The sequence below is a fragment of the Danio aesculapii genome, chromosome 25, assembly GCF_903798145.1.
Source record: "Danio aesculapii chromosome 25, fDanAes4.1, whole genome shotgun sequence".
In the NCBI taxonomy this organism is placed as follows: Eukaryota; Metazoa; Chordata; class Actinopteri; order Cypriniformes; family Danionidae; genus Danio; species Danio aesculapii.
In genome coordinates, this window is record NC_079459.1 from 35072593 (window position 1) to 35089381 (window position 16789).

At 35.7% G+C, this 16789-nt stretch overlaps 1 protein-coding gene across 1 annotated transcript in view; it reads left to right on the forward strand.

Annotated features, from left to right (window-relative positions):
• The first annotated feature begins 6771 nt into the window (after positions 1–6771).
• The window catches only part of wnt7bb (wingless-type MMTV integration site family, member 7Bb), a 54573-nt gene continuing 44555 nt past the window's right edge, over positions 6772–16789 (forward strand). Inside the window, 4 exon segments of the mRNA XM_056451962.1 lie at positions 6772–6828; positions 6831–6911; positions 6913–6990; positions 6992–7098. Coding sequence (XP_056307937.1) covers positions 6772–6828; positions 6831–6911; positions 6913–6990; positions 6992–7098 — 323 coding nt within the window.

Sequence of the window (16789 nt, forward strand, 5' to 3'; positions counted from 1 at the left end):
GAATTCACTCAAATTTGCGAAGATAACTTTATCAATTTGTGTTGAGATGAATGAAGTGTGTCGAACCCAGAATTTTTACAGCGCAGTTACACCAAAACATCACTTGCTTGTTTTTATGCTGCTAAATAGCATCCTAATCCTTTAGAAAACCAGCTCTCTTCAAACGCATTGCTCAATGCATTGTATTCTCCCCCCGAGTGTGCAAAAAAACCCTCTCTCTCTCTCTCTCTCTCTCGTCCCTCCTTCATGAAATATCAACCATGAGACATGTATGCATGGAATGATCACTTTGTTGCGTGATTGTGCAATAGACTTACAGCCAATTTCATTATGAAAAGGGAGGGTTGAGCCTCGATGCCTTTCATTTGCGGTCTGTGCAGCCGGAGCACGTGTTTCATGCGCTGTAAAGAGGAAAAAAAAGCTCTCATCTGCGAGCGTAAAGCCGAAGGGGCGTGGATAGAGGCTTGGGTTACCTGCCCTAGACTTTCACCTGCGGAGAAATGGAAAGAATTCAACACAGCAGCAGCAGCGGCAGTCGATGAGAACATAAAACCGTCGGCATTCCAACACATAAAGAGCGAGGGAAAAAAGAGAGAGAAAGAGGAGGAGGAAGTCGACAGGTTCACCTGAAAACATTGGACTCGCTCCTCCTTCAAAACCCAGTGTTTGTAAGCATAGATCTGCTTTTTGGATGGCAGGACGAGACGGTGAAGCATCCTGACTATGGCTCTCGGGTTTCTGACTGCAGCGGGAATCAGAAAGACACGTCGGAGAGACAGAAAGAGCGTGTTTACCTGCGCAGGTGGAATGATGTGAGCTGGATTTCTGCACTGATCGGACATCATGGTCAGACCCCTACGCTTGTGGATCTTTAACGTGCTGCTGTGTTTCGGCATCATTTATTCCAGACTCGGGTGAGTGGGTGATGTATGCTATACTACTTGCTACTTGCTATACACTTTTATACACATATACACTTATTTAACAACACACTTTATATGCCAATTTGCACATAACAGCTGCACATATAACGTTGTATATAGTAATAAACATGTACATACACTTGTCAATCTGTATATTTGCACTCACTACTTACTTCTATTTTAAAAAAATATATTTATTATCTGTTTTTTGTCCTGTCTCTGTAATCCTGTTGCACTGTAGAAGCTCTGTCACGAAAACAAATTCCTCGTATGTGTGAACATACCTGGCAATAAAGCTCTTTCTGATTCTGATTCTGATTCTGATTCTATATTTTAAGCATGTATTTTTAGATATAGAGTTGAGGGCAAAATGATTAGTGCGATATTAATTTCAAATATTTCTCAAGTGATATTTAGTGGAGTTTTTCACAGTATTTCTGATAATATTTTTTCTTCTGGAGAAAGTCTTATTTGTTTTATTTCGACTGGAATAAAAGCAGTTTTTAATTTTTTAAAACACATTTAAAGTCAATATTATTATAAGACTTGCCTAATTACCCTAACTTTAACCTAATTAAGCCTTTAAATGTCACTTTAAGCTAAATACTAGTGTCTTGAAGAATATCTAGTCTAATATTATGTGCTGTCATCATGGCAAAGATAAAATAAATCAGTTATTAGAGATGAGTTATTAAAACTATTATGATTAGAAATGTGTTGAAAAAATCTTTCTACTTTAAATTAAGGAAATATAAAAGAATTAAAATTTAATAGCTAATAATTGTGACTTCAACTTAATATGGAAGTTTGTGCAGTTGACTCATAGCCTCACATTTTTATGTATCTCTTAAAAATTACGCTTTATTTAATGTTTAACAGTGCAAATATTTCATGCAATCTTTCAATTTATTTGAGATGTATACATGCATATTAAAATTGTAGAAAATTGTAGAAATTGTCAATCTCCTACTGTTATGTTACCTGTTTTCCACCTATCAGGGAATATTAACAGGAGGTTTTGGCAATGTTTTCTCACAGTTATGAGCAAACGTTGTGTTTTAGTAAAGTAAGTTGAATAATAATTCAGAATTATGTGGCCTTTGATGGTGTTCTCAAAATTTGAGCACAAGAATGCTGTTTCTGCATTAAAAATGTTATTAATACATAGTTTGTTGCTCTAATGTTTACGGCAAATGTTTCCATAATGTTTGCAAAATTATAACATTTTAAGTAGGTTAAATGGTTTTCAATCTTCAAAACAATAAAAACTTTAATACGTCTTCATTTTTTCATATGTGTTCTGCAAAAATATCATATTTTTAATCATGATTTTCATAAGACATTGTAAAAACTCTTTTTTATTATAATAAACTACATTTATAACGAGTCATTTGATGACATTTGAAAGGAAAAAGAAATTAACTATCATGTTTTAGGGGCGGCATTGTGGCTTAGTGGTTAGCACTGTCGCCTCACAGCAAGAAGTTCGCTGGTTCCAGTCTCGGCTGGGCCAGTTGGCATTTCTGTGTGGAGTTTGCATGTTCTCCCTGTGTTCTTGTGGGTTTTCTCCGAGTGCTCCGGTTTCCCCCACAGTCCAAACACATGTGCTATCGGGGAATTGAATAAATGAAAATGTCTGTTGTGTATGTGTGTGAATGTGAGTGTGTATAGGTGTTTCCCAGTACTGGGTTGCATATGGAAGGGCATGCGCTGTGTAAAACACATGCTGAATAAGTTGGCAGTTCATTCTGCTGTGGCGACCCCTGATGAATAAAGCAACCAAGCCGATGGAAAAGTGAATGAATGAATGTCATGTTTTACTGGTAAAGCTGCTTATTTTACCAATTTGTCAGCAATAATTGTTTAATCATGTAAAACATTGATGTATTTTTTTATTTACAGTTTGATGAATTATTATTTCATCTATCTTTAAAAGTATGGGTCAGAATGAATATGTTGTTTATTTAGACATAAATACGATACGCCAAATGATGATGGTGACATTATTTCACCAATATTTGATGTTTTTTAAACAACACATACTTTGCTTGTACTGTACTTAATATGCTTTTAAAATATAGCATAGTATAGTAAAATATAGGACATTTTATTTAATGTAAACACCAAAAATATGTCATTTTCAACACAATCTTACGACAATTCGTAACTTTTTGATTTAGTGGCTAATTCGTATGAATTCGTACGATCTAATTCGTACAATTTAGTACGATTTGCTCATCCGCCAATGACGTTTGGGTTTAGGGGTGGGGTTAGGTGCCACGCCTTTTAAAATCGTACAATTTCGTACGACTGAACTCGTACGAATTCGTACGAATTAGCCACTAAACTGTCAAAACGTAAAATACTTACGTTTTCTCATGAGATCAGGCTGGTCATTTTAAACTTTCAAAATGTTTGAAAAACTGGAAAACATTCAGTAATAGCAAAAAAGTTAAATATAAAATATTTTTAGGACATATTTGTTTTTTAATTTAAATATCTGCAATCTGAAGTGATCACTCCAAAACTTAGCCCAAATATATATTTTAATAAGCCCTAATATGTCTTGTTTGTTGAATAAAATCAATTTTGTTGCATTATCCTCCACTTGTATTATCCTCCACTTACTTTCTATTATCTGTTGCATTTATTTTTCATGCATGTGTCAAAGTATGTACTCAGAGCTCTGCGCATTACACCTGCTCACTGATCCCAGCACAGCAGTTGTAGATTGTTTAGAGCGGCGAATTTGATCTTTTCAGTTTTTCTTAGTAAACTAGTTTACAGGAAGATCCATGCTATGTGATTTACTCTTTCTCTAGCGTTCACCTCTCTATACCCTCACTCGGTAATAACAGCATGCCGAGTTGTATTTCCACATTCCTTTACCCTTCAGTTTTGCAAGACCTCACCTGAATTCTTTAGGGATTTGTTCGTATTGCAAGAGAGGGTCGCCTGTCATCTTGTCTATTCATGATTTACTTGTTATAGTTAACTCTTTCTCGTTCATCGCTTGTTTTTACGCTGTACACATTGCTTACTCTCAACCATTCAAAAATAGGTTAACTATATCATATCTCGATCTGCATTTGCCTTTCTGCATGCACAAACAGATTGAGGATCATATTTTTTTATCCGTCTTTTGAAGTGGAAATCCATTCATGCCGCTGTTATTTACCCAAAACAGGTGATTATTTTCAGCTTACGAGGACTTATAAACTCTAAAACCACCACATGAGTCACTTCGGTCTGATTTTCAGGCTTTTCGCGAGCACGTTTGTCATGAAGATTAATCAGGAGATGCCTCACAAGACCTCATATGACTGAAAGCATGCATCGAGATGTTCAGATAATGTGGGGTCTCGTCAGGTCAAACCTGTTTTGTCACCCCTGAGGCTTGAGATCTGTCACTATACCCCCTTCGCTCTCTTTCTCCATGATGACATACAGCACATGCAGGTACAAGCACTGCATTTCACTCAGCGCATTAATAAAGCTGGCCTACAGATTTATGGGTTACGTTTTGGAGAGCAGCGTACGTTAACTTGTTTTTATCTTCTAAAAGGTTCCTTAATGGTTCAGTTTAGAAACTGAAAACAAAAGCTTTTAAGGCTATTTAGTAGGTACCAAGAAGTCTAGTGAAACACTAGATCTAGTGAAACCTGGTATTTATGTTTCGTCAAGTCAAAGATTCAAATAGAACACTTTTAGGTTTCTACTGTTGCTATGGCAACATCGGTGGCAATGCCATGGTGATGTACAAATCTTTACAAATCTTTTGACATCATATTTGAACAGTTTTAGGGTGGTTATACAGCAATCAGTCCAACCCAGGCTCATTCTGAAAACGTACCCCTATATACATTTCTGGAGAGCGCCAAATCCGTCCCAGGAGGTATATTATTTTGCAGTTTTTGCAAATCCACTAGAGGCCGCTGTGTATGTTTTTTGAGATCTCAAATTTGTCTTGCGAGTGCCATTCTTGCCTGCTTTCTCGCGTAAATCTACCAGAGACCGCTGTCCACTGACTGACTGACTGATCAACCAATCGATAACCCCACACACCCCCTTCCCTAAACCCAACCAATAGTGTTTTAAAAAAGTAGATTGACCAGCACTCACCCACTTCCCTAAACTAGCGTGAAAAGGAACGGCGCCAACGCCCGTAGCATTCCTTTTAAAGACGAAATGCAGCCACGCGTACTTCTGGCTACATAATTCGGGATCTCCAGAAATGTAAACAGGGATACGTTATCAGAATGAGCCTGTGTTGAATTAATTAAAGATCATATTTACAACAGGCAGTGCATTTAGAGAAATAAGTTATTTATTACACTGGCAAAAATATCCATAAGTTAGCAGTTTTCTGTATTTTTTGATTCATGTTTTTATTTTTTCTCTTGTTTATTTTTGCTTTTTAATTGAATTATGGAAGATCTTGATCTTTATTCCAATAACTTTTATCCTCGAAAACTTTGAAAAAGTTCCTTTTTTTTTTTTTTTTTTTTACATTTTTAATAGTTTAAAGTGCTATATTGTCTGGGTTGGTGATGTATATTAAGCTACAAAAACCTTGTAATAAACTGCCAGTACATTTTCTGTTATTTTACAGACTTATTTTATACATTAATTTTCTTTCAGCTTAGTCCCTTTATTCATCAGGGGTTGCTACAGCGGAATGAACCGCCAACTTATCCAGCACATGTTTTGCACAGCGGATGCCCTTCCAGCCACAACCAATGAAAACTGTTCATTAACAGATATATTTTACACAATATTTTATACTATCTTCAGACAGAAATAAGGCCTGTAGCCTACTCATACAAACATGTAAAAAAAATCTTATCATTAAAGACATTTTAAGCTTCGATGATTAAGCAATAATAATAAAAATACTTAGCAAGTGTATTTTCGATTAATTTTCCCTTCGCTAAATAGGCTAAAACATAATAGGAATATTAGCTACTGGCCAGGATACTGACAAAACATTCATACTGTAGTTACTTATGATATTAATATCGATGTAAACACGTATACATCATTTGGAAGTGTTTTAAATTTAGTTTTTACAGTCTGAGGGGCTTTATATCATTTATTTTTGCGCAGGACAAGCCGATTTTCGCGCTGAAAGCGAGTTCCCTTAGAAAACGGCTTCATTAAAATGCAGCCCGCAGATTCACAAGTTAACAATATTTATGCCTGCAGTGACGCTGTTCTTACATTAAGTAGCTATTGCTCAATTCAAAACCCACTACATAAGTCACTTCATTCTGATTTTCGGGCTTTGCGAGCGAGTATTGTCATGATGTCAAAGATATCATTCATGCGATCTTCTGAAAGAAAATAATGCCTGTAGTCTACATATACAAAATAATATACATATAATATAATATATATATATATATATATATATATATATATATATATATATATATATATATATATATATATATATATATATATATATATATATATATATATACACACTTCTACAAACTTTTGGAATTACGTTAAACTACGTTTGTACAGTCTGAGGGGCGCGCTACAATACATTTATTTTTGCGCGGGACGAGTCTCAACGGATTTTCGCGCCGAAAATGAGTTACCCTCAACGGCTTGATTAAAATGCTGTCCACATAAACAAGAGTTAACAAAGCAAGTACTTTCTTTCAATTATATTAATGCAGGACGGCTACAACTACATTAAACTCTTAAATAACCCTGTCATCGCATTAGGGATTCTCGGTTACCTCTCCTGCGGGCATGGACGCGGTGTCAGTGTGGCCCCTAGTGGCCCCTTTATCCAAAAGTGGGCGGATGGTGGTGTGATGGTGCCGTCCTCTGCCCAATGGCAGCCCGGAGTCTCCGGAGAGGAGAGAGCCACTTCTGTTTCCATCCTCAAATCCCCCCCAAAAAAACATCAGCCCGGTCCGACGGAACGAAGCGCGCGATGACACAGCGCGTCCGGGAGTTTTTACGCGCAGCCTAGAAAAAAGCTCCGTTCCCGCGCACCACGGACGCGCAACTGGAACTAAACGCGTTTCTTTCTCTCAGTCCGTCAGAAAAAGCGTCGGATCGCTCCATATGTCACCATGATCCTCTTCTCGTCGCGCAGTGTGCTGCTGTCTGTCTATTATCCGCAGATCTTCCTCATCCTCACCAGCGGGAGTTACCTGTAAGTGTTTCAATCTGTTTTAAAATCTGTTTAAAGTTTGGACAAAGTTGACTACACGTTTAATTCTCACGATGGATCTGTGGGCTTTAAATGAAACGTGTAGACGCGAGCTTATGAATGGATTTTCTGTACAAAAGTCGCATTTAAAAGCCTGTTTTGAAATTGATAGTCGGACAGGTGATGGACAAACCATCCAACAAGTGTTTAGCATGCATGGGAATTCCTTCATAGTGTTTAAAACATCGTACATCTATCAGATAGTCTCCAACGGATGGGATTTCTATCATAACTCAATGGAAACTAATTTTTTGAGGGATTTATTTGATTTGCATTATTGGAATCGTGGACACTGTGGGATTTGTGTTGTAAATTATCATAAATCTTTAGCAATTTGTGCATTTTACAAGTTTATGTTTGAAACAAACTTCAAAAACATTGATATTATGATCTTTTAGGATTGCTTAATAATTGTGACAGAAATGCCAATTTATTTATTTATTTGATGGAAAGTCTAAAGCTCGAATCTAGAAATAAAATAGTTTTGATTTTCTTGATATATATTGGTCACTACATCATTACCAGACCTTCATCATAGCTGTCAAACTGTAGTTCATTAGAGTTTTCATCACTTTTAAAAATGCTAGTTATAATAAAGAGCGAGTTGTCCAAACGCTTGAAAGATCGGATGTATTAATCAAACATTAACGTTTAGCATTGATCCAGGGAGATTTCTGCATCTGGAGGGTTTTTCTGAATGAACTCCTGACGCACTGAGTAAATATGGTGGTTAATATTTGATTCAGCCAAGCTTAATGAATGATGCCATGATGGTATTAATGAAACACTTTCTGTAGGGACACCTAATGGAACAATCAGTTCAGTTTGTATTTTGCTTGATTATAATTGTCTCATTAAAAAGATGTATATATAAGAAATGCTCAGTCGTGTTAACACAACGTTGGGTCAAATTTTTATACTCGACTGTAGGGTTTGTGCATATTTGACCTATTGTTAGGTTACAACAAGCCAGCAAGTTTTGTGCATTGATCTACTGTAAAGAATAGTTGTTTAGTCAGGTGACCTGGAAATATGTCATGTGGTTACATCCGGTTTGAATTAAATAAAAATTTAATACCCATTACTCAAGTCATTTTTAGTTCAGAATATGTAAAAATACATTCCTAATGTAACAAAGTGAAGATTGCAAAGTGTTACGATGTAGGAGAGGGTGAATGTAAGTGTTCACGGTTGAAGCTGAATGGAGAAGAATTTCATTTGGCCACTGAGTGGCAGAGAAGTTCAGTAAGAGTCATATATAAAGTGTATCTGCGTTCTCTTATGAGTTACTCTGCTTTTATAGACAGACGGTTTCTCATTTCACCTGCTCTAAACACCAGTGTTACATGCTTTGGATTCCAAATCCAATAATACTACTGAAAGAGTATGGAAAGTTATATCAGTATCAATCATTTCTATGTAGACACTAAGTTGAAAGAGCTCATCCTCCACTTGTTCCAAACCTGTTTGACTTTCTTTCTTCTGGTATGGATGTCAATAGCTGCTTTTTTACAACGTTCTTCAGAACATGTTGTTTTTTCTTTAACAGAAGAAAGAAATTCATAAAAGATTGGAAACACTTGAGTGAAAGTACACTGAAAAAAGTGTTGCATGCAAAACTGTTGCTAACAATTTATTTGTGTTGAATTTAAACAAACAAATTAATTGAGCCATGTTCAACTTAATTTGTTTGTTTAAATTCAGCCCAAATAAATTGTTTACAACCACTTAACGTAAAAAAATTGAGTAAATCCAAGGAATCATCTTTGGATAATTACTTTCAGTGTATTGTTAATTTTAATTCGTTACTTCAAACAAGCAACTTCAACATTGCTCAGAAAAAGTTATTGTAACTGATTTAACTGATTTAATGTGCATTGATTGCTATAGCGGTGCAACAGAAGCCGTCACATTATCCATTGATAATACTAGAGATTTTCAGTATAATGTACAATAATGGACAAAATGATCAGAAACATCATGAAACAGCAAAAGCATGCATGCATCTAGTCAACAACCTGGATCAAATCTATGACAACTTACCCTGGCTTTGCTTTTCTTTGTGTCAAAAATATGAATTAAATGCACATTGCAAACGGTTGATCAGACATCTCTGCATCTGAAGAAGATAAAACACTTTATTTTAAGGGACAATTCTCGCTAGTAACAAGACTTTTACTCCATAAACTACGAACTTACTGCTGATTAATAGGTATTACAGTTGTAGTTAGGTATTGGGTTTAGGGATGTAGAATAAAATCATGCTTTATAAATGCTAATAAACAGCAGATATCTTATCAATAGGCAGGTAATAAGACAGTAGTTAATAGTGGGAATTAGTAATTCAAGTCTTTCCTATACATTATGTACGGTTGTGGTTAGGTATTGGGTTTAGGGATGTAGAATAAAATCATGCTTTATAAATGCTAATAAACAGCCAATATCTTATTAAAAGGCAGGTACTAACACAGTAGTAATTAAAGTCTTTCCTATTCATTATGAAATTTACACAAATGCCACAATATACACAATAAAGACCATGTTGTTAAAAGTAACTTGAACATTTAGTTTATCTTTGCATCTTATTCAAGTAAAACACACTTGACGGGCAGTCTAAACGCTGTCAAATAATAATTCCTAATAATTTCTTCCAAAAACCCTGTTGTGTCTCTCGGTTAAATGACCTCCAGACCAAGGTTTTTCAAGGTCTGAGTTTAGCAGCTGGAGACCCCGAACTCAATCTTTAAAATAGATGTGGCTTCTTGTTGCCGTTTAAGTGGGTACGTCTATGTATAGCATTGGAGCGACACCATTGTTTGCTTTTACATTTTAAACCATCTCTATTCGGCACATTGCAAATTTGATACATTTTGTGGAATTAATGGCTTTTAAAGAGAGGTTTAAAAAGGAAGTGCGTGGTCTGTGCTTTTTTTCTCTCGCTAATATTTATACGAATGCTTGAGTTTTTTTAGGAAGTCAGAGGGTACAAATGCATCTCAAAGGGTGAATCTACAGTACTTCATCTCAATGCTTTTCAAATACACTCTTGTCTAATTTAAACAAGCTTTATGTGGAAAATTTGGTTAAACTTTGATATTTTGTAAAGTGGTTTATTACCAGTGTGAAGTTTTACATTTGATCCCTTTATATCTATCTATATATTCCTTAATCAAGCATATACTGTGAGTTATTAAACCTTATTATCTGGAAAAATATGTTTTAATTATGTTTGCTTCTCAAGTAAATATACCTTGATTTATTCATTCATTTTCCTTCAGCTTAATCCCTTTATTTATCAGGGGTCGCCACAGTGGAATGAATCGCCAACTTATCCATCATATGTTTTACGCAGCAGATGCCCTTCCAGCTGCAACCCAGTACTGGGAAACACCCATTCACACACACACACACACACACACTTATACACTACGGACAATTTAGTTCATCAATTCCCCTATAGCGCATGTGTTTGGACTGTGGGGGAAACCGGAGCTCCCGGAGGAAACCCACGCCAACTCGAGGAGAACATCCGGTGGCGCTGCTCTGCTGGCGACCCGGGATCTAGCATGTGCTTCAGCTGTTCTGATACTGATTTTAATCAAATTTTTAAGTTATAGTATATTTTAGATGATAATCTGTACCTTAATTCGTGAAGGAATCTAACAATGGCAATACAGAAATTAGCTCAGAGACTGTTGCTCACTTGGTTCTTAATATTAGTCTGGTTCTTAATATTATCAGAACTGCTACGAGACTAATAGGATCTGAAACTTCCCATTTTAAGATCTTTCATCTTCTGGTAAAAGATACAGAACCTTGCGCTGGAAGCGGAGCAGACTTAAGAACTCTTTTATCCCAGTGTCAATCAGACTGTTGAACATCGAAAGTGTGCTTGTGTTTCTTCCTGTATGTAATTCTTTTGCATGTTTGCTTATTATATCATTTTAGTGTGTCAGAACTTGAACCATAAACCATTTCATTTTATGGTTGTCATGGTGTTGCTATGGTATTTGGCATGTTTTGTTGCTCATTATGTGGTTGTCAAGGTGTTGCTACGGTATTTGGCATGTTTTGTTGCTCATTATGTGGTTGCCAATGTGTTTCTATGGTATTTGGCATGTTTTGCTGCTCATTATGGGGTTGTCAAGGTGTTGCTTTGGTATTTTAAATGCTTTGTCGCTCATTTTATGGTTGTCAAGGTGTTGCTATGGTATTTGGCATGTTTTGTTGCTCATTATGTGGTTGTCAAGGTGTTGCTATGGTATTTTAATTGACTTGTTACTCATTATGTGGTTGTCATGGTGTTGCTATGGTATTTGGCATGTTTTGTTGCTCATTATGTGGTTGTCAAGGTGTTGCTATAATATTTTAAATATTTTGTAGCTTATAATGTGGTTGTCCTTTATATTCTTGTTATGTAGTTGCCAGGTTTTTCCTCTGATATTGTGAATATTTTATTATTATTGTTAAAGTTTTTCCAGATTTTTTTGAAAAATGTTATGAGTTTTCGTTTAAAATAAGAATAAAAATCTGCAGTACTCTGTAAAAGTCTTACTGCCTTAAATGATTTAGTTGAATCGAATGAAATTTTCTAGTCATCTCAACTTAGATTACAAGTTAAACTGACTAGAAATATTAAGTTAAACCGTATATAACTAACTATAAACATAGTTGAAACCTGATTAACTTAATATCTGTTTTGTCATTTCATTTTTTGGAAAAGATTAAAATCTTTTTAATGTTTCTTTTCCTTTTTAATTTAAAGTTTTTTCTTATTTGTAAGCATAAACTTATTTAATTGTTATATATTAATTTTAAAAGACAATAAAAAGATGAAATGACAAAAGATCATAACAACAGATGTTTTTTATGTTACTTTAACCCATTTTAATCAGTTAATTCGATTTCAACTAAATATTTTTAGTTAAATTTTCAAAATTTTACTTATTTTTATTTTGTCAGTGTGACTGATGTTGAGTTGAGATGACTAGAAAAGTTCATTTGAGCCAACTAAAGTATTTTAGATATGTTTTACAGTGAATGTTGAATATATACATATAGAATAGGCAGATATTATATGTACAAATAATATAGATTATATATTTGTACTCAGGGTGGCATGGTGGCTCAGTGGTTAGCACTGTAGCCTCACAGCAAAAAGGTTTCTGGTTCGAGTCCTGACTGGGCCAGTTGGCATTTCTGTGTGGAGTTTGCATGTTCTCCCCGTATTGTTTTGGGTTTCCTCCGGGTGCTCCGGTTTCCCCACAGTCCAAACACATGCGCTATAGGGGAATTGGATGATCTAAATTAGCCATAGTGTATGAGTGTGTGTGTATGTGAATGTATGGGTGTTTCCCAGTACTGGATTGCAGCTGGAAGGGCATTCGCTGTGTAAAACATATGCTGGATAAGTTAGTGGTTTATTTCTCTGTGGCGACCCCTGATGAATAAAGGAACTAAGCCGAAGGAAACGTTTTCCAAAATTCAGACACAGTATCGTCTAATAAAATATATTCCAGCGAATTTCCAAAACAACACTTGTAACCTGACATCCTAAAACCACCCACCATCATAGCAGCATAACTATTTCATCACAGATAATAAAAAAACGACTTCTTTAGTGAAAAATATCAGTCCCATTAGTATGAAAAATGCTTTGCTATTACCAAACACACATAGTCTTAATAAATTGCAGTTTTAGACATATAAATAGGCCCATAAAAGTCACTTTTGCTCTTTTTGTGAATGCGTAGAGATGTACAGTCTGAGGTTTGAGAGTTTTCTGGTGCCAGTTCATCCATGTTGGTAGTTTAGAGTTTGTTTTAGCAGGATTTGTTTTAAGTAGAATGGACTGGGTGATAGCTGGAGCCAAGCGCACAGGGAACATTTATTTTCTTGTGTTTAAAAGTAGAGTGCATTTACTCATCCTGTGGATTATTTATTCGCTCATTTACCAGGAAATCCTACTCATGTTTGAAATCTTCCTCGTGAGACAGAACTGATTTATTTTGTCATATTTTATATGGACCACAATTAAACTTACATTCGGGGCTATTTAAGTGTAGGGTCGCTTGGCTATTTTCAGATGGGAAAATACTGTGTGGTGTTACTTGATGGAGGATAAAACCTCTTGCATTACCTGTGTGGTCAGAAAACATGAGGACTAGTTAAAAAGCCATTAAACATGCAGCTAGCAGGTTGAAATGTGTATTTTATTTCAGTAATACTGAAGTCATCATAGACCCATGTTTTTTTTTTCGATTTCAGACATGTAGTAGCCCTTATAGCAGTGTTTCCCAACCCTGTTCCTGGAGGCACACCAACAGTACATATTTTGGATGTCTCCCTTTTCTGACCCATTAACTTCAGGTGTTGGAGTCTCTTCTGATGTTATGATGAGTTGATTCAGGTGTGTTTGATTAGGGTGAGGTTGAAAATGTGGACTGTTGGTGTGCCTTCAGGAACAGGGTTGGGAAACACTGCCTTATAGAAATCTGATGCAATGCAATATATGCATATTACATAACTGACACAAGTTTGGATTTCACATATGTAACAATGTCATATATGAAACATATATTTGAAAATATAGCAAAAATAGCTTATATATATATACATATATATTAAAGCATTAAAATTATGTACATATACGTTTAAATATATAAGCTATAATTTAATGTTTTTATATATGTTTAAAAAGGGCATCATGGTGGCGCAGTGGGTAGCACAATCGCCTCACAGCAAGATGGTCACTGGTTCGAGCCTCGGCCGGCTCAGTTGGCATTTCTGTGTGGATTTTGCATGTTCAAGTGGGTTTCCTCCGGGTGCTCCGGTTTCCCCCATAAGTCCAATGACATGCAATTCAGGTGAATTGGGTAAGCTAAAATTGTCTGTAGTGTACACACTCATGTGTGTATGGATGTTTCCCAGTGATGGGTTGCAGCTGGAAGGGCATCTGCATTGTAAAACATATGACCCCAGATTAATAAAGGGATTAAGCTGAAAAGAAAATGAATGAATATGTTTAAAAATATTAGCTATAATTTTATATATGCATTCACACACACACACACACACACACACATATATATATATATATATATATATATATATATATATATATATATATATATATATATTGACGTTATACCCCAATGTCGTGGGGACGTTACATTTTGTTTGGAAATGATAATTGGGTTGACATTAGAACCCAATGGCCGACATCAATGTCCAACCTAAAATCAACCAAATATCAATATCTAATGATGTTACAGCTTGACGTTGGATTCAGACATTCAGACATTGGATTTTGGTTTCTATACCTGATGAATAAATGTCAGTATTTGATGCTAATATGACGTTGGTTTGGGCGACGCAGTGGCGCAGTAGGTAGTGCTGTCACCTCACAGCAAGAAGGTCACTGGTTCAAGCCTCAGCTGGGTCAGTTGGCGTTACTGTATAGAGTTTGCATGTTCTCCCTGCGTTTGCGTGGGTTTCCTCCGGGTGCTCCGGTTTCCCCCACAGTCCAAAGACATGCGATGCAGGTGAATTGGCTAGGCTAAATGATCCGTAGTGTATGTGTGTATGGATGTTTCCCAGAGATTGGTTGCAGCTGGAAGGGCATCCGCTGTGTAAAACATATGCTGGATAAGTTGGCGGTTTATTCCGCTGTGGCGACCCCAGATTAATAAAGGGACTAAGCCGAAAGGAAATGAATGAATGACGTTGGTTTAAGATGTTGGATTTTGGTCACTTTTCAATACAACCTAAAATCAACGTCTTTTAATGTTGTTATTGGACGTCAAAATAATGTTGTCCTTAGTCGCTGGCTAGACATTCAATTTTTGTCACCTTTTGTCACGACCTAAATCTAATATTAACAGCTTATGATGTTGTGTGCCTGCTGGATTATATGTGCATATCTGTAATTCCAGTGGTTGAAAAAATATATATGTAAGTGTCAATATTTTGAAATATATGTTGCGTGTGACATATTTTAAATGTGTAAAATCCAAATATGTAGTTGTATGTGATATACAGTGTGTAATTTGCTTATATTTCCATGTATCAGATATCTATATGGAGTCAGACTTGGCGAAGTTCTCATAAACGCATATTTCTCATATGAATAATCTGAGAAAAAGAAAACTCTTACTGATGTCCTGGTGGATTAAAGGAAGTTATTAAATCTCACTGTGTGACTTTCCTTTCCCATCATTGCTTTGCGCTTTACATCACAATAACCTGCTCTGAAGGATATGATCTATATTGAACTTGTTTAACCAAAGACATCACTTGTTTAACCAGAAACAACGTCAGTCGGTGCTTTATGACTGGATGAGCAGGACAGCCGTAATAAGAGGTTTTAAATGAAAGCCAAATAAATAAGAAGAAAAAAAAGGGTGGAGCGTTTCATTTGTTTCAAGAGCAGCATGTTCTGCAGCCCACAATCTGATTTATGGAGCTATGAGAAAAAAAAAACATTAGTAGATGAAACTATGTGATGACTATATCATACGAGTGGTTTCGCCAACCCTGTAGTCTCGCCATTCAAAAAAAAACATGGGAATAAATACATTGCCCTTTGCCACTGGGTTGTTGTGCAGTGGCTAAGGTGTTTTTAATGTTTTGTAGTCTGTTATGTGGTCGCTAAGGTGTTTTTAATGTTTTGTAGTCTGTCATGTGGTTGCTAAGGTGTTTTTAATGTTTTGTAGTTTGTTATGTGGTTGCTAAGGTGTTTTTAATGTTTTGTAGTCTGTTATGTGGTTGCTAAGGTGTTTTTAATGTTTTGTAGTCTGTTATGTGGTTGCTAAGGTGTTTTTAATGTTTTGTAGTTTGTTATGTGGTTGCTAAGGTGTTTTAATGTTTTGTAGTCTGTTATGTGGTTGCTAAGGTGTTTTTAATGTTTTGTAGTCTGTTATGTGGTTGCTAAGGTGTTTTTAATGTTTTGTAGTCTGTTATGTGGTTGCTAAGGTGTTTTTAATGTTTTGTAGTTTGTTATGTGGTTGCTAAGGTGTTTTTAATGTTTTGTAGTCTGTTATGTGGTTTTTAATGTTTTGTAGTCTGTTATGTGGTTGCTAAGGTGTTTTTAATGTTTTGTAGTCTGTTATGTGGTTGCTAAGGTGTTTTAAATGTTTTGTAGTCTGTTATGTGGTTGCTAAGGTGTTTTTAATGTTTTGTAGTCTGTTATGTGGTTGCTAAGGTGTTTTTAATGTTTTGTAGTCTGTTATGTGGTTGCTAAGGTGTTTTTAATGTTTTGTAGTTTGTCATGTGGTTGCTAAGGTGTTTTTAATGTTTTGTAGTCTGTTATGTGGTTGCTAAGGTGTTTTTAATGTTTTGTAGTCTGTTATGTGGTTGCTAAGGTGTTTTTAATGTTTTGTAGTTTGTCATGTGGTTGCTAAGGTGTTTTTAATGTTTTGTAGTTTGTTATGTGGTTGCTAAGGTGTTTTTAATGTTTTGTAGTCTGTTATGTGGTTGCTAAGGTGTTTTAAATGTTTTGTAGTCTGTTATGTGGTTGCTAAGGTGTTTTAAATGTTTTGTAGTCTGTTATGTGGTTGCTAAGGTGTTTTTAATGTTTTGTAGTCTGTTATGTGGTTGCTAAGGTGTTTTTAATGTTTTGTAGTCTGTTATGTGG